Below are 19,136 nucleotides of genomic sequence, written 5' to 3' on the forward strand. Positions count from 1 at the left end.
CAGGGACGAAAGGGAGAGTCAAGGTGCGGCCACTGCCCGTGAGGGTCCAAACAGGGAGCCCCCCCCCCCCCCAAATCACACTTTCCCTTAACATTTGAATTTTTAACTTAAAATACAAATTAAAAAATAAATGATCCATGTTTACCTCATTGAATCACAACCTCTGTTAATTTTATTAGATTTTCTTTCAGTGTTTTTAACCTTGTGGTAACCAGACTACAAATTCTGTGTCCTGCTTTAAAACAAAAACCTATCACGTTTCCTTCTTCGACATTAATCTGACCGATGCCTTACACTCCATCAGGTGGATATACCACAGTTTACTCCGATTAATCAATGCCATTTCTCAGTTTTAGTATTTCTCGGAACAGGAGTTTCACCTGAACAGCAGACCACAATAAGGGGCTTTCTACAGCTGCCCGAACTTGGGCCTGGCTGGGGTTCTGTGTTCTGGAAGGAGACGAACGGATACAGCATGTGGAGGCAGGCGTGCCAGGATCCAAGTCCACCCCCCAGGTCAGCACAGGCAAGGGAAGGGGAAGGGGTATCTAAACCTGATGAATTCTGATAAACACGATGAGAAATCAATCCAATAAACTAAGGAAGAGGGCTTCAAAAGATGAAATCTATAAAACAACCAAAGGCTATGGGAGAGCCCTTTTCCTATCTTCCCCAGGCCGGCAACAGGCAGGAGCCAGGTCCACTGGGTAACATACCATGTCATGGCAGGATTCCACATCCTTTCCAATCCCGTGGCTGATCAGAGGTGGCTGAGAGGAGCAATTGATAAGAGATACAAATTCGTTCTTGTTGTTTTTGGGGAAGTCTTTGTATTCCACCTGAGGGGAGAAGAAAACTAAGGCCGGGTAGGGAGGCGGCAAATACAAACGGGGCCCAGCAAACAGGCGGAGGACACCTCTTTCTTCCTGCCCTCAACCTGACGAGGCTCCACCAACTCCCACTCAGTCGGCAAGAGGCCGTCGGGGGGCCTGCTGCTGGGGGCACCAAGGGCCGCAAGCACCCGGGCCCCAGCTTCCGAAATCTTCCAGGAACCCAGATGTCTGCCCAGAGACCCCAGTCTGAAAGAAGCCGTGCCCTTTTCTACTAGGCAGAAAGGGCCAGCACAATGAATCCGTGCTTGCTAGAACCACCACGAAGATTAGCAGCTTTGTTATGGTTGGCTTGGATTTTTTACAATTTTATTACCAAAGGACAAGGTTACTCTACACCGTACAGGCCTGTGGGACTTTCCTTACCTCCCCGACCTTCTCAGGACCACCCAGGTACCATGTGCCCTCCACCACCCCTTCCCCTATATAAAGACCTTGATTTAATAATAATAAACAAGGTACGAGGCTCATTTCCTGAGAGAAACCCCCCAAAAAAGAGGACGACACTGATGTCTAGACCACACAGCTCAGGTCTAACAGTTACCTGGAATCCCTGGACTCTGGAAAGATAGTCCAACTGCTCAGAGGGTCTTGTGAGAGGTCCGTGGGGTACGTGGCCTGAAGAGATGTTATTCTTTAAAATGGTCTCGGCTGTGGGCGAGGTGCCCCCATATAACAATTCACGGGCTATCATGGCAGTTACCGTGGCCTTGGCAGGATTCGGAGCTGCCCTGGTGAAATCTTTGGTGTGGTGTCCTTGACTGACTCCTACGGCCTGGGCAACCTCGGGCACCATGGGAAGAATCCCAGCGGGCAGCTGCTGATGGCTAAGATAAGGCATCCTAAACTCATCCTCTTTATTGCCTAGGGAGGGACATGCAGACGGGTCAACACAAGGCCACACACGCCGCCGGGAAAACACTTTCCAACCCGCTGGCCCTCCCTCGGTGCACACAGCGGCACGGGGATGACACAAAGCTCAACACTGCTCGTCATTCCGGGAGCTACACAAATCCCAGAATCAAGTTCAGATCAGGACAATATTAACAACACACTTACTAGTCCCATTTTCATCCCCAGAGCCAGGTTCAAAAAAGGTTACTTTTCTTCCATCCCCTGGTTTTTTTACTGGTGTCTTAAAAAAAAAAAAAAAACAAAAAAACAAAAAAACAAAAAAGGCCATGAGCATAAATCAAACTCTTGCAAAATTAGTTCCTACTGTCTAAAATTAAACAAGCTCCAACCAGCATTGACCTGTAGTTTGTAACATTTTGCAATATGAAGAGGTGATCGGCAGAAAGCCTTACCCCCGCGCCGCCGCCCTGGCAGCCTCCTGCCCTCACCCAGCGACACTCCGGCCCACACAGCCTGTCCTTGAAGAGATGCCAACAGGCACACGGAACCAGGTACTGAACTCTGCACTCACGGGAAGACAGGGGAGCGTTTAACCGGAGGGAGCCGGGACGCTACACTGGTAGAGCCCACGGTGGGGAAGCAGCTCTTAGACTCTCTGTGTAACTAACATCCAGTTAAAAGAGAAGGGGTATTTCCAACGATGGGGGGGGGGGGGGGGAGGGCAAATGTTACGAGATGAAAATTTTCTCAAACACGGGTCTCCTTTTTGAGAAGGTTAAGGGTGCTGTGAATGCTCTACCAGATTTTGGAACGAAACACCCAAACACCAAGTCCAGGATCTATGCAGATTCTCTGACGAGTGTCTGCAGCCAGAGTAGATGCCGTGTCCCACTGGGGACACGGCAGGCACAGGGAGTGAATCCGTCCTGGGACCTCTCCGTGGAAACAAGCTCAGTCAAGAACTTGCTTGAAGGTACCGCTTACCACTCTTGAAGATTTTTATCTAGTGTTAGATTCATAAAGAAAAAGAAATCCCGAATCTAAACTGTGGATTTAGTTCCATAAATCACACTGTGCCGGTGTCCCAGAAAACCCAAAGCCTGCTGCTCCCCAACTAGCAGAAGCCTAAGGTTGATAACTCGTTCCTGCAGGCCTCACTATGAGAGCACGACGACAGAACTAGACGTGTTAACTTCAAGCCCAGTCGCCTAGCATCCTACAAATGGAAAGAGCAAGCTGCCCTCCAGCAAAGCGTCCCGACCACAAAGATACGGAAACAAGAACGACTTAACCCAGAGCCACGCTTGGAGCCATGGACATGCAACTCCCCTTCTGACCACATTATAATGGTCCAAATGGATAAGACGCTGCTCAGCAGGGCTGTTTTACTGCCAGGAGGATGAAGCCTTGCCCTGAAGCTTGGCCCTGGAGGTGCCAGAGTCCCCTAGGATGAGGCGAGGAGGTCATCTTGCAATTAGAGAGCAAGGACACAGCCCCGAGCAGTCACCTTCTCCTCTGATTTGAGGGCTGGTTTGGTGGGCTGAGCCTGTGGGACTTTGAAACCAAGGATCTCCAGCATGTTCTCGGCTGCGTTGCGTTTGGCCACCTTCTTATTGGTGCCTGTTCCTTCCGCGGTATGGTTTCCCACCTTCACCTGCATGAGGACGAAGTCAGGGCTCAGACCAGTGCTTACGCCTTCAGAGTAAAGACTGGTCAGGCATCGGTGTGCTGGCAAAAGAACCCGGCAACGGTCAGAAGCTGGAGGCTTAACAGCAGTGCCCCAGAGCGGGCCCGCGGCGGCCTGCGACGCGCGGTGAAGGCAGCCCCTCCGACACACTAGACCACGGCAGCTTATAACGACTGTGACCAACAGAGCTAAAGAACACTGGAAAGTCGTCACTTCCTAACGGGACTACATCTCACAAATATCTGTGCTTCTGAGGTCCTCTGCATCCGTGGCATCTGCTCAGTGGAAATATCACCGGGGTGCGCTCCCGCACGCTCCCCTTCCCAGCCCCGGGATCCAGGTGCCACGGTGGGAGTATTTACACCAAAGATCTGCGAATACAACGCGGCAAGCGCTCGGTTGTTTTGCGGAGAAAAGGTTAATAATGCAAATTAAGCTTAAAAGCGTGTCAAGGCCGCAGCCGTGGCACTGTAACTAGCACAAAAAACTGGGGACGTCTGTCCAATCTTTGAAAATTATTCAATTCAATAAAGTCACTCATTGTTTAAAAACGAGTGAAGTTCCAACATTTCTTTGTTGTTTCACTTTCATCTTGTTTATGTAAACAAAACAATCAATACCCACGCTAAGACTACAGTCCTTTGTCAGCAGCATGAGCAACTTCTTTGCTTGAACTGGACAGTAGTTATGAAGCATTTGTGTGCAGTCTGACTTTATACCACTCAAGACGACAGTTACACTTAAGTTACAGATGTATAAAATTGACAGTCAAGAGAACATGGATTTTATAGATTATTTGTAAACTGTATGCTACGCATCCTTTGTCAGTGAAACTTGTAACACACACACACACACACATCCATAAACGCACACGCGCCCGGCCCCCTTCCCACTGTGCCACCCACCCCTAAGACAGCTGATTGTTACACATATTCCAGCATATACCACTGCTTACAATCCCCTTCCATGCTGGTCTTGAGCACAGACCAGAACCAAAAGCCCCACATCACAGAACTGAAATCAAGGAAACCTTCTCTGGCCAGCGACAAGGGCTCGGGGGTTGAATCCTGGCCTTGCTGTCTACCAGCACTGATCTTGGTCAAATGACTGATTGTCCTGGCACGCTGCAATCTTCTTTGGTAGCACAGAAGGACCATTACTTTTCTGGCCTTCTGACCGGGCAGGCTAAGTGACGGTGCTTCCAAAGTTGTAAACTGCTACACAAGAGTTAAGTACTGGGTTTTTCACCAGAAAACACTCTTAAATTCAAATCACGATCAAAGTGAGCTGCCCATATGAATAACTGTTTAATGAGCATAAGGAGAAACACTCTGCACCCATCTGAATGAAGTGTAATCCCAATCTAAAGAAGATCCAACAACCCTAGACTCCAGATTTGACAGAAGGATTAGGAGAACAGGAACAGATCCTCTGATATAACTTGTAAAATTTATCTTCTGAAAAGAATAATATAAACCTTCAAGGAGATGTAATGAAGAGAAGCGTTCACCCACAATCCCACAGTCCTAGCACTCACACACTCCAGCGGTATGTCCAAGCTCCCACCTGCTGATACGGCAGCACGTGTGGTGCGCACACAAGTATGTTTTAAGGCATCAGATTACTGCAAGTACCACGGTCTTACTATTGATAACGCCTGATGGCAGGGAGCAGGGCCCACTGGACCAGAGCTCCTCATCCAGCCTCCTCAGGGAAGCATCCAGCCGCTGGACCTGGCCCAGCCGAGATGGGATGTGGTCAGAGGAAGTCTGCCCATAACCCACGCCGACCTACCTGCATCACAAACTCTCTGCGGCGTGGGAGGCCTCGCTCCGTCAGGAGCATGTACTCCGGCTCCTTCTCCTTTTTCGCCTGCTGGATCTGGGCCAGCCTGCTGATCGGGTTCATCCCCTGGCCATAGTCTGTGCTGCTCTGTAGCTGAGGAACAATTAATGTAAAATCCACGTGCCATGTTAGTCGCAGAAAGGACTTTGCCAACTTAGAGATCGGGACGTGACAAGAGATTACTTTTATGTTGATCTAAGGGCCCGAATTCATCAGACCTTTTTCAAACTTTTTTAAAGTTAAAAGATGCTCAGTGACTTTCTAGGATTGCACTGAGGTTGACTTTTTTAAAAGTCTTCCTGGCAAACCAACATCAGTATTTCACTACAAGTAGACAACTATCGTAATGTCTGCTTTTTGACAATAAATTACAACTTCACAATGGAGAAAAGAAATACAGAACACTATTCCTAAAACTCCCCTGAAAGTCTGTTATAAAGATGGGTCCCCAGCTTTCTTAACAATGACTCAACATCCAAAAACTATTAAAAAAAAAACCCAAGCTGACACCCAAGAACCCCACCGTTCCTTCCCAGTGGCCACCTTCGGCGCCACAGAACCCTCACCCACAGACTCACGCGGATATGAAGAGCAGAAAGGAAAGTGCAGCAGTGAGCAGAGTGCTCGCTTTTGTGTCCTGGTCCTGACACAGCATCAAACTAGAGCTGACCCTTGAGCAGCAAGGGTCTGAACCGTCAGGTCCACGCACAAGCGGGTTTTTCTTTTTCTTTCTTTTTGATAAATACACTATAGTATAGTATACTCAATGTATTTTCTCTTCCTCACGACTTCCTTAATAATGTTCTTCTCTCCCGCTTACTTTATTGTGCAAACACAGCATAGAATACACATATGTATATAACAATATACAACACATAAAATGTGTTAATCGACTATTTATGCTATTGGTAAGACTTCTGGTCAACAGGCTATTAGTGGTTATGCTCCTAGGGAGTCAAAAAGTTAAACCCTGGTCTCCCGCTGTGTGTGTGTGTGTGTGTGTGTGTGTGTGTGTGTGTGTGTGTGGGTGGCTGGGTGGGTGGGTGTCGGGGGGGGGGGGGGCGGGGGGCGGTCGGCAACCCTAACCCCTGTGCTGTTCAAGGGTCAACTCGTATTGACAGTCGTGACAGAGCAGACCCTAGTATCCCTAAATATGCCCGAATGGACTCCTGCCCCTTCTCTGGGTGGGGAGGAGGGGGCGGGTATAATTTCTGACAGGTCCACTGACACGGCTTAAAAAAATCCCAAAGAATCAGGTGGTGTTTGGTGAAACGTCTCACTCGTCTGCCTGTCCCCAGACGTCTTTCCTCCACACTCACACCAGTGCCAGGAGCGGTGAGGTGAAGCGAGGACGACTTCGCCGTCCTGTCTGCAGACGGGCACTCCTGTAGTCACACCCTCATCCGCAGATGTGTGCGCACACCTGCGGGGGCCCCGCCGACCCCACCCCAGCTCGGGGTCGCGTCTGCCTGACAGGGAGTGCTCCCGGGAGAGCTGCACGAGGAGGCCCCGGCGCCCGGCCTGGCAGGTGGCACGTCAGCGGCCATCTGCTGTCACTAGGATCCGCCACCTAGTGAGCCTTCTGAAGCCCCCAGCTGTCTGTGGGCAACGGAAATACCCTCTTTGTTCGGGAAGGTTCTTACCCTGACTATGGATTTTGTTTTCTTTTTGATTCTGGGCTTCACTCGCTCGACTGTGGGCAGGGGTGGCAACTTCTTCAGCTCCTCAAGAACAGCTATGGCAGCATTTTTCTTCGAAATCTTCTTGCTCTTCCCTTCACCTTCTCCCACAAACTCCCCAACTGACACCTTGGTCACGAAGCTCTTCATGTGGGGGGGGCCACTCTCCCGGGCAACCTGGTTTAGAGGGAAAGACCGAGTGAAAGCGCGACAGACACCTCCTGCAAGCAGCAGGGCACGCTGCTTAGCGCACTACCTCCCGGGAAACACCGGCCAAGGGGAGTTTCGGTAAGACCCGTGAAATGAAGGGAGCACACGCGTCAGCAAAAGGAAACAGTGATAACCCCGAATGCTCTTCTCCCCTTGTTCGTTATTTTCCAGACTTCTGAATATTCGTGGGTCTGATCAGTCCCAGTTAGCATCAAAGAAATGGGAAGCAAGTTCTGCTCCTGTCCTCCTAGCACAACGGCTCCCATCTGTGTCCCCAGGTCACAGACTGCTCTGAGTTTGGGGAGACCCACTGCAAATGGCAGGAAGGCAGCCGTCCCAGCAAAGCCCAGAAATAACTGCGACATAAAGAGTTCAAGTTTAATATTTGCTCTGAGCCTCAAGCCAAGACTGAGCTTATTAAATACTGGCTGCTACGCATCCAGCCACAGAAAAGAACGAGAAACTTCTAAGCACTGGCAGGGATTTCCAGTACACAGTAAGAAAAGCAGAAACTGCAAAAGAGTTTATATAGTACCCTAACTTTTGTGTTAAAGAAAAGATTTGTATATACACACTTATATGTAAACAGACACACACGTGTGTTTATATACTTATTTTTGCAAAAAGAAACACAGGATGGATAAAGCAGAAACCAACAGAATTAGTTCCCTACGGCAAGTGGGAGGGATTGGGGTAGAAAGGGGACAGCGTGATACTGCTGAATGTATCTTTGCGCATAGTTTTGACTTTTGGTTTTACATATTAAAATATAAAAAATAAGTCCACAACGATGGGAGAGAACCATTAAAATTGAATATGAACAGAAACCTAAGTATAAAGTTATTCCAGGAACACACAGAGGGAAAAGAAAAACCGACTCCAGCTTACATTAGCTCAGATGGTCTTGAAAAGAACAGCTAAGTTAGAGGACTCACACTACCAGATTTCAAGACTTCCCATTAAGTTACAGCAACCGTGCCCTCACGGTATTGTTTACGGGCAAAGAAAGAGATCAATAAAATAGAACAGAATGCAGAAACAGACCTGCACACATATGGTCTCGTGATTTCTGGCAAACACACCACAGCGCATCAAAAGTCTTTTAAATAAAAAAAGCAACTAGATATCCTCATGGGAGAAGCACAGTCTCAAACTCCACCACAAACAGGTAACTGGAGCCGGAACACAGACCTAAATGTGAAAGCTCAAACCACAGAGCTCTCCAAAGTAAACAGGAGAACAAGTCATGACCATGAGAGTAGCAAAGAGCTCTTGAGAGCACAAGGTACCAGCCATAAGGAAAACAAAACTGAAGGTCTTCGAAATTAAAAACTGCTCGTCACGGGGTGCCTGAGTGGCTCAGTCGGTTGAGTGTCCGACTTCGGCTCAGGTCGTGATCTCACGCTCGTGAGTCTGAGCCCCGCGTCAGGTTCTGTGCTGACAGCTTGGGGCCCGGAGCCTGCTTCACTCTGTGTCTCCCTCGCTCTCTGCCCTCCCCCGCTTGTATTCTGTCTCTCTCAAAAAACAAAAACAAAAACAAAACCGCTCATCAACACATGACGTGTAAAAAATACAGGGAACCCATAGAAGGGGAGAGAGTATTTGCAACATGTGTACCCGACAGGATTTATATCCAGAATACTGAAAGAACGCCTCAAGTGAACAATAAAAAGACCAACTACCCAATAAAAGAACACCTGACCACACACGTTACAAAACAAGATCTCCAAGTGGCCAATAAGCATGTGAAAAAGTGATCACCGTTTGTCATCAAGGAAATGCAAACTGAAAGCACAATGCAATACTATAATATCCACACCCCCCAAATGGCTAAAATCAAGGCAACTGAGAGTATCGAGTGTTCACAAGGATACAGAACAGCTGTGGGAGCATATACTGTACGACCACTTTGGGAAACAGCTTGACAATTTTTATTGAACACCTGCCCTGGGCCTTGGCAATTCTGGGTGCACATGTACACAAGAAGACTTAGTTTTATATTTTATACACAATGGTTCCTAAAGTGGAAACAAGTCACATGTCCATCAACAGGACAATGGATAAACACAATTTTACATTCACACCGTGAAATGCCACATAGAAAAAAACTACTGACACACGCAGATGAGACTCAACATCAAACTATCCATATCATATCATTCTATTTACGTGAGGTCCAAGAACAAAGAAAATGAAGCTATAGTTGTATCAGAAAGAGCTTCTTCTGGGTGGGTAATGTGAAAAGGGCACAGGGACGGCTGGAGGTTACGGGAGCCCTCCAGATCTGGACCCAGGCGGTGAGGCTCGGGCTCGTACAGAGGCAAAATCGAACGGGCTGTGCACAGAAGACATGCGTGCCTGCCTGCAGAGGAAGCTTATTTCACCAGACCGATGGCAGGAGATCTAAGTATGAAATGCGGAATGGAGAGGAAGAGCCTATGATGCTGGACTGAAGTGAAGGTACTACAGGGATCTTCTAGAGTTACCTGCCCACAAGGCCTCGACGCGAGGACTCTCCTTCCGGCAGCAACCAGCACGTCTGGCACCCCTTGCTGGTCCCCACGTGCCACTCTCTGTGGAAGGGACCCAGGGCTCCTCGCAGGAACAGCTGGGCCCATTTCTGTTTGAATTTCCATTTCCACTGGCACCAAAGCTTGAGCGGGGCAAGTTCAAAGCTAAAACGTTTTGTTGCACCAGAAGGTAGTACGTTCACTCAGACTCTGAAGAGGGGTGGTGAGGAGCACGCGTGCATGCAGGGATGATGAGGCCCACAAACAGGAGAGGAAGAAAACACCTCACAGCACACAGAAAAACTGTAACTCAAAATGAATCATGAACCTCAATTTAAGAGCTGAAACGACGAAACTTCTAGAAGAAAACACAGGAGTATGACCTTCAGTGAGGCAAAGGTAGCTAAGGTTGCACAAAACCACGACAAAACATAAAAGAAAAATTAGGCAAAGGCGACCTTGCTAAAATCTCTTTGCTGTTTGGAAGGTACTGTTTAAAAAATACGAGACAAGTCACGTGCTGAGAAAAAGTATTTGGAAAATACCTATCCGATAAAAGGGTTGTATTCAGAATATGTAGATAACCCCCAAAACTCAAAAGTAAAAAACTCAGTAATAAAACTGACAGAAGGTGTGAACAGACGCTCCCCCAAGGGAGACGCACAGATGGCAAAGCAGCGCAGGCAAGACGCTCGGCATCACCGGGCCGCACGGAGCCCCAACTGCACCGCCACCGGTTGCTACCGCACAGAAGGACCGAGTCTTTGTAAACGGACAACACCAAGTGTCGGAGGGGACGCAGAACGACGACGACACCCCCACACGGCCGTGGGGCAGGACGACGATACCCCCTCTCCGGAAACAGTCTGACGGCATCTTATAAAGTTAAAGACACAGATTTATCGTGCAACCCAGCAAATTCAATCCCAAGTTTTTACTCAAGAGACACGAAAACACGTCTCTACAGACGTGTATGTGTGTTTACGGTAGCTCTACTCATTGTCACCAACAACCAGAAGCAACCCAAATGTTCTTCAACAGGGCGGTGCGTGCGCACAACTGGGAACTCCTCGAGCAACAAACACAGAAACTACTGATCTGTGCAACAGGGACACTCAAGACCTGTGTTAAGGTAAAGCAGCCAGACAAAAGGCAGTAATTCCATTTTGTAATTCCATTTGTGTCACGTTGTGACAAGAGCAGAACCGTGGGGACAGAAAGAGGCCAGCGGTTGTCTGAGGCCGAGGACGGAGGAGAGGGACGGGCTGCAAAGGGAGTCAGGGCAGCTCTGTGGTGAGAGAAGTCTCAGGTGGTGACTGCAGCGCTGTTTACACAACTATATACATTCATCAAAACACATCAAAGCATATGCCGGAGTAGGGAGAATTCTACTGTATGAAAATTACACCTCAAAAAAGCTAACCCCTCACTTCCAATAACATCCCATAGGAGAACGTCAAAGGACACAGGAGCCAGCTGAATGGCAATGTGAGTATCAACACGAACGGTGATAACAGCGATCTATGGTTTTCTTTTCTTTTTAAAAATGTTTATTTTTTGTGAGAGAGAGAGCGCGCGTGTGCACAAGTGAGGGAAGGGCAGAGAGAGAGAGAGAGAGAGAGAGAGAGAGAGAGAGAGAGAGGAAGAGACAGAGAATCCCAAGCAGGCTCTGTACTGTCAGAGCAGAGCCCCACGTGGGCTTGACCTCACGAACCTTGAGATCATGACCTGAGCCGAGATCGAGCCGGATGCTCAACCAACTGAGCCACCCAGGCACCCCTTCTTTTTTTTTTAAATGTAAGCTCCAAGGATCAAGAGTCACACGTTCCACCGACTAAGCCAGCCAGACACCCCTTAATGACTGACGACAATAACGAACATCTTGAATAAAAAAGCAGCAGCGGACCTCCGCTAATATAAATTAATGTCGTGGAAGGTTCTTCATGTGGAATGTCAGCCTGCAAATGCAGAAAATGCACCATAGTAGTCCCTGATGCCAGGAAGAATGATCAATGACTAGATTCATTGGGGAGGTCTCTTAGGGAACAACCTTCAAGAGGCTCCTCGAAGATTATGAATTACAAAGACAAAGTCTCCTAAGGTGAAGCATCTGATGTAAACCAAGGAAACAAGTGTCACTAACACAGTAAAATGCCTTCATGTGATGCTCATTTCTGTGGGTTTCCTGCCCAAAAAAATGCATAACCTGAAACTAATCATGAGGAAACAATCAGACCAAATTGAGGGGCATTCTACAAAATAACTTTTAAAACTGTCAAAAAAAAAAAGCGGGGGGGGGGGGGGGTGGTGGAGCTGAGGAACTGTTCCAGATGAAAGGGAAACCAAGAGATGCCTCTACTAGACTCAGGGTGTGATCCCGCACTGGATACCACAAGAAGAAAATACTTTCCGTAAAGGACACGACAGGGACAGGTGGCAAAATGTGAATATAGGACATACGTTACGCAAGAACTACAGCAATGCTCAAGTTCCTATATTTGATGATTAGATTGTGGTTATTTAAGATAATGTCCTTGTCCCTAAAAGATACTTGCTGAAATATTATGAATCATGCTATCTGCCACTTGGTCTCAAATGATGCAGCAAGAGCAAGAACAGGTAGAAAATAAAATATGTATATTCACAGAAAGAAAAAACAAACGTAAACTGTTAATCACTAAAAAAATCTAAGTGAAGGCTAGATTCACTGTCCTTCCAACTTTTCCACAGGTTTGAAGTCTTTCAAAATAAAATATTCAAAAAGTGGCTAGGAAAACCAAGTAAGCCCAAGAAACAGCGGTGCTGTGCTCCCAAGGTGAGGACAAGCAGCCCCTCAGAGAATGGCCTTCACTGCCCCCCAAAGGAAGGGGTCTGCTGAGAGGGACCAGCTGACACCTGTACCAGCAGATGGACTTGACAGAGCTCCCAGTCGCCCCCCACTCACCACCTCCCACCGCCTGGATCTGGCTTCAAACACACCAGCTTCAAATGAGTGCTTCAGAGGCACAGCCCCACCCTGGCCCTTCGGGCAACCATTTTCATCGGCTACTCATATCACCTCATGATGCCACCAATCTAAACATGGAGCTTCACCTCCAATGGATTTAGTGTGATGAGGTCACAACTGCCTCCCAGTGACTTTATCAATCAACACCATCACATTTTGTAACTAAAACTATGTATTTTATCAAAAGTCAAGCTATATACATTTTTCCTAAAGAACTGTAGGAACAGCTCCTCTTTTCTCCTATTAAATACTTCTAACCCAGTTTTCTACGTGACAGGTTTGACTATTAAAAACTTAGTAAAAAAAAAAATAATAATAACAACTGTTCTGGGGCACCTGGGTGGCTCAGTCGGTTGAGTGCCCAACTCTTGATTTCGGCTGATCCCAGGTCATGGGATTGAGTCCCACATTGGGTTCTATGCTGAGTGTGGAGCCAGCTTAAGATTCTCATTCATTCATTCATTCATTCATTCATTCTCTCTCTCCCCCTCCCCTTTTCCTCTCCCCCTCCCCCTTTCCTCTCCCCCTCGGGTATGCACACGCTCACTCTCTCCAAAATTTTTTTGAAAATTATAAAAAAAAAAAAAAAATAAGTAACTGTTCATTCATTCATTCATTCATTCATTCAATAAATATTTCCCGAGCATCCGTTATGTGCCAGGCAATCTTCCAAGTGCAAGAGACAGAACTGTGGGAAAGAAAAAATGAAAGCCCTTACTCAACCTAACAATGGAAGCAATATGAACCTTTGATATAGGAGTTATTTAACATAAGTACTCACATTAACGAACTCCATGCCACCAACACACACTGTTAAGGTCTTAAATTACCTTGTAAGATATTTACCCACCAGAGGGCACTCCCATTTCTTTTCTGTGACTCCTTGACTGTTCCTGGGTATAGGTTACATATTCCTGAACAGAAGTCTGAAATCTAAACAGAGTGGAAGTGGGGCAGAAGCAATCTGGTCTCCAATTCCCACAGATGTGGCATTCCTTCACTAAGGATCCAGAAAGCTCTGTGACTCTCAAGGCAATGACTAGCACGAAAAGGTGGCAAGCTTCACAGGGAACCAGGGTCCTGGCACTAGAAGTCACCTCTGTAATCTTGAGGTGACCTGCGAAGCTAGGCATCCCCCGCCCCAACAATCTTGACACCCCTTCTACAATCTCTAAAAATCCATTCTCATGCTTCACTAATCCTTCACCAGGAAGAAAAAAGGAGTATTTCTTCCCTTTCCTGCAACAGGTACCCAGGGAGACCTTGTGGCTTTTTGGAACGAAGCTCCCACCTAGTTCCCACTCAACAACCAGCCCTGTTATTCTGTGTATCTCATTTCTCCCCAGCCCCATTCCCAACAGATGAGGAAGGGCTAGAAGGGATATAGAGCCAGGTGAGAAGATACAGCCCTAGATCCATCTGGGGCTCTGCTCAGGGAGGCGGACAGTATAAACCAGGTCCTGCCTGCCAGGGTGAGGCAGGGATGGGTGTAAGGGGATGCAGGATGGCCCCATGATCCAAGTGGAACTTCCCATCCCACGTGTGTCCCATGGCAGGCCGGGAAGCACTGCTAGGTAGAAGTCAGAAATCATCATCATGCAGCTGACAGATTAAGGACTGAACTCAGGAGCCAGTGTAGGGCACTAGCACATTAATAAGAGAAGGTATATATGTTATAAAGGCCAGGCATGAATTTGGGGATCACTTGTAACTGCAAAAATGCTACATAATTATTTTACAGGATAATAAACTTCAAGGAGGCTTTAAGAATAGGCCAAAAGAAATTTATGAACCACTTAGAATTGTTTTAAGCAAATGCCCCACCTCACATTACATTTGCTTCGAGATGTACAAGTACAAAGCATTTTGAAAAACTAAATATAGTCTTTGTAACTCTAAAAGACCAAAGCATTGACAAAGAACTTTGCATTGTATAGTAAAACACAACCTTGCATGACCAAGCATGGAAATCACAAGGAATTGCAAAGAATTCACCATGTCAGACCATTAATGGAAACTTAACCTCCCTTACCTGCCTAGTCTATCTGGACTCACTGGGTCTTTGAAGGAAACATATACTAAATGTATCTCATTTTCCATTTTGAACTAACAACCTATTAATTATTTTTAGACCATAAAGTCTCTAACAACAAATGAAGTTATTAGAGTGGTGAATTAGAGGGCAAACGCTACACAAGGATGAAACGGATGTCTTTTTCTTTTTTAAATATTTATTTTGAGAGAGAGAGTGTGTGCAAGCTGGGGAGGAGCAGAGAGAGAGAATCTCAAGCATCAGCACAGAACCTAATGTGGGGCTCGATTTCACAAGCCATGCTATCATGACCTGAGCCGAAACAAAAAGTTGGCCAAGTAACGGACTGAGCCACCCAGGTGCCCCAAAACTGATGTCCTTTTTAACAACTACACTGTACAATTTCTAGGGACTCTTAGGGAGGTTAACATTTTGGGAGTAATAGAGTCTTCTGAAAACAATGGATCCTCTCTCCGGAATACACATGAGAACATAAACACAATATTCTTCAGAACCATTCCAGGAGCTTGACCGACCTACCGAGACCTTCCAAGGACTGTGTGGAGGGACATGGCTGCCCCTAAATTAATGACCCTTAGAAGAAGAGAATCGATATTGCTTTTTGGCTAAATATAAAGTCTGAATCTTAAATCTGAAGGTTCACATGTATGTGATGATTATTCCAATGTTTTTTAGGGGAAAAAAAAATTCCAATGATGAATGCCAACAGTGTTTTCCAACAGAGTCCTACATGTAAAACAAGCTCACCTCAAAATTCACAGGCAAGTTCCGTTTAAGTGCAATCTCAAACACTTGACTTATTTCAGATTTATTGAGATTTTCTTCTTCTGATTCTCTTCCATTCACCTAAAGGAAGAAAAATCGTTTAGTAGTGAACTCTTATGAAAAAACATCAACACCCCAGCTCTGATAAACCTTAAAAGCACTGAACCTTAGCTGTATGGAGTGAGCACTAACCCGGTGAGCAAGGCTGCTTGTGTGCCATGTGTCAGTGAATTTAAAAGGTTTAAAAAAAAAAAACAAAACACAAACAATCTGGGTCAGCTTGTACCTCGTAAATCCACCATAAACAATCCACACCTAATAGACTCTGGCACAGCCACACCACAGCTGCTCAGGAAGAGGGACGGACTTCCAAAGCTTTCCTTGAGGACTGGCAAGCTACCTTTCGGAAAAAGTCAGAATACAGACAGATCTGTGAGGGACCTGGTAAGTCCAAATTAGAAGTCTCTCCACTTAAGTATGCAGGCTTCTTATTTGGACCCAAAGTCCCTGGAAATCCACTTGTTTAAAAACAAGGATGCAGTGCAACAAATTACAAAACTGCATACAAAATCTCGCACTTCCTGCTGCCAGCAAAAACGCAGGTGCAAACTAATGAAGTCTGCTGAACAAAGGCTGAGACTATCTTTCTAACAAGGTTCACTTACAGTCCCCCAGCCAGAGCTGGGATTAGACAGGGCAGAGATCTTCTCTGTGCACGGTGACAACACGGATTCTAGATGTGCGGTAGTGATCGTGAGAACCCAGATAAGCTCAGTAATAGCAACACCCCCTCCCCCGCCAAGGCATGGCTACAGAGCTGAATTTTCCTTCGTATTATTGAGACTCTTTAATCAAGGAATTTGTACAATCCTATTTCCAAGATTAGAACTTTCGGACAAGAACTTGTGGCTAAAACTGCTGAAGAGGCAAAACGTAGGACTATCCAGGATTGTATCTGTTGTGCATTTCCCTATGTTTATCAGATAGATCTTATACCTACATTGGATCAGGATTTCAAACTACAACTAAAAGAAATGAAACCCTAAGTTAAAAAACATTAATACAATCAAGAATATAATCCTGTACAAGTAAATTTATCTCTCCTTCCATGATGATGATGCTCTTCCCACTTCACTCTCTGCCTAGTCAAAACTATTTGCACAGCATTTCTGGTGGCTTTTTAACCTAAAAATACTTTTCTTCTTGCTTAAATCCTAAGCAGAAAGAGGGCCTGACTTTTTATGAGTGAATCCTTACAGCCAGAAATCTTCAAGCAAGGTGCCTTGGAAGGCTAGAGCTCCACAGAAGTTTGGTTTGAAATAAATTCATCCATTCATTCGTTTGTTCATTCTTTTTTTTTTTTTTAATTTTTTTTTTCAACGTTTTTTATTTATTTTTGGGACAGAGAGAGACAGAGCATGAACAGGGGAGGGGCAGAGAGAGAGGGAGACACAGAATCGGAAACAGGCTCCAGGCTCCAAGCCATCAGCCGAGAGCCTGACGCGGGGCTCGAACTCACGGACCGCGAGATAGTGACCTGGCTGAAGTGGGACGCTTAACCGACTGCGCCACCCAGGCGCCCCACGTTTGTTCATTCTTGAGAGCGCGCACAAGCTTGGGAGGGAAAGGGGGAGGGAGAATGAGAATCTTAAGCAGGCTCCACACCTAGCACAGAGCCTGAAGCCAACGTGGGACTGGATCTCATGACAGTGAGATCATGACCTGAGCCGAGACCAAGAATCAGACGCTTAACCAACTGAGCCACCCAGGCGCCGCTGAATTTTGTCTTTTAAATAGGTTTTAAACTTAAAGCCCCACCCTGTATTTTTAGAAGTATGTTCAACAAATGGTGCTTAGGAAAACAGATCTCCTGGGGGCACCTGGGTGGCTCAGTTGGTTGGGCTTCTGACTTCGGCTCAGGTCATGATCTCGTGGTCTGTGAGTATGAGCCCCGTGTCAGACTCTGTGCTCACAGCTCAGAGCCTGGAGCCTGCTTCAGATTCTGTCTCCCTCTCTCTCTCTGCCTCTCCCTGGCTTGTGCTCTGTTTCTGTCTCTCAAAAATAAGTAAAAACATTTAAAAAAAATTTTTTTAATAAAAAAAAAAAAGAAAACATTTCCACATTTAAAAAAAAAAAAAACACAAAAAATTAACTCGAAATGGATCTAAGACCTAAATGTTAAGAGCTAAAATCGTAAAATTCTTGGAAGAAAGTATCTGGACACTGGATGTGGCAGTGACTTTTTGGATGAGACGGAAAGCACAGGCAACAAAAGAAAAAGCAGATAAACTGGACTGCACTGAAACCGAACACTTCCGTGCATCGAAAGTAAAGACAACCCACAGATGGGAGAAAACATGTGCAGACCACATATCTGATAAAAAATTAATACCCAGAACGTATAAACAATTCAATTTAAAAATGGGAAAAGGACCTGAATAGACATTTCTCTGAAAAAGACAGAAAAATGGCCAAGGACTACATGCAACAGTGCTCAGCATCACTCATCACTGGGGAAATGCAAGTCAAAACCACAGTGAGACACCCTTCACACCCTAAGAATGGCCACAGAAAATAACAAGTATTAGCGAGGTCATGGAGGAAACCTCAGGCCTTCCTGGACGGAGTGTAAAATAGCCCGGCCTTTGTGCGAAACAGTTGGGCGGTTCCTCAAAAAGTTAAACAGATTTACAGTATGATCCAGAATTACACTTTTAGATATCTATACTTGAAAGAACTAAAAGTTGGGACTCAAACAGATACTCTGCCACCTATGCTCACGGGAGCTTTATTCAGTGGCCAAAAGGTGAAAACAACCCAAACATCCACCAACATGTTGATGAATGGACAAAATGTGGAATAGTCATATAGTGGAATATTCTTCGGCCTTAAAAAGGAATGAAATTCTGACATTGGCTACAACATGGATGAACCTTGAAACATTATGATAAATGAAATACGCTAGACACGAAAGATGAATATCCACTGATATTAGGCAGCCAGAACGGGCAAATGCATACAGACAGAAGGAGAACAGAGGTTACCAGGAGAGAGGCAGGGGGAGGTGGCAAAGGGGAAGTTACTTTCAATGTGTACAGAGTTTCAATGTGGGATAATAAAGTTCTGAAAATGGACAGTAGTGACAGTTGCACGACACTGAGGATGTGTTTGATGCCACGGAACTGTACGCTTAGAAATGGTTGAGATGGTAACTTTTATGTTTAAGATTTCATTTTTTAAAAATTTTTAACAAGATTTTATTTTTAAGTAACCTCTACACCCAACATGGGGCTCAAACTTACAACTCCGAGACCAAGGGTCACACACACACTACTGACTGAGCCAGCCAGGTGCCCCTGGTTATCTTTAAAAAGGAACCAAGAAAAGTATGTTTTATACCAAATAGTAACACACTAGAGATCGTCAACATATTAACTTGCTATTAACTTGCACTAATAGGTACTCATTTTTGTGCACAAAAAAAAATCTTGACAGCTATTTATTTGAAGGATATCTAGGTTGTTTTGTTTTTTTTTTAAGTTTATTTATTTTGAGAGAGAGGGAGGGAGGGAGGGAGGGAGGGAGGGAGGGAGGGAGGGAGGGAGGGAGAGGGAGGGCAAGCACAAGCAGGTAGG

General features: G+C 46.0%; 1 protein-coding gene across 14 annotated transcripts in view; it reads right to left on the minus strand.

Annotated features, from left to right (window-relative positions):
- The window catches only part of STAU1 (staufen double-stranded RNA binding protein 1), an 84,418-nt gene that overhangs the window by 2,656 nt on the left and 62,626 nt on the right, over positions 1-19,136 (minus strand). For 12 of the 14 annotated variants that reach the window (XM_058685894.1, XM_058685906.1, XM_058685899.1 and 9 more), the window contains 7 exons: positions 15,484-15,582; positions 6,921-7,133; positions 5,227-5,370; positions 3,253-3,399; positions 1,950-2,025; positions 1,435-1,754; positions 717-839 (listed from right to left, as the gene is read on the minus strand). In XM_058685894.1, coding sequence (XP_058541877.1) covers positions 717-839; positions 1,435-1,754; positions 1,950-2,025; positions 3,253-3,399; positions 5,227-5,370; positions 6,921-7,133; positions 15,484-15,582 — 1,122 coding nt within the window. The remainder of the gene's footprint in view (positions 1-716; positions 840-1,434; positions 1,755-1,949; positions 2,026-3,252; positions 3,400-5,226; positions 5,371-6,920; positions 7,134-15,483; positions 15,583-19,136) is intronic. The other 2 variants (XM_058685902.1, XM_058685901.1) reach the window with 1 other exon arrangement.

This window comes from Neofelis nebulosa, chromosome 9, assembly GCF_028018385.1.
Source record: "Neofelis nebulosa isolate mNeoNeb1 chromosome 9, mNeoNeb1.pri, whole genome shotgun sequence".
In the NCBI taxonomy this organism is placed as follows: Eukaryota; Metazoa; Chordata; class Mammalia; order Carnivora; family Felidae; genus Neofelis; species Neofelis nebulosa.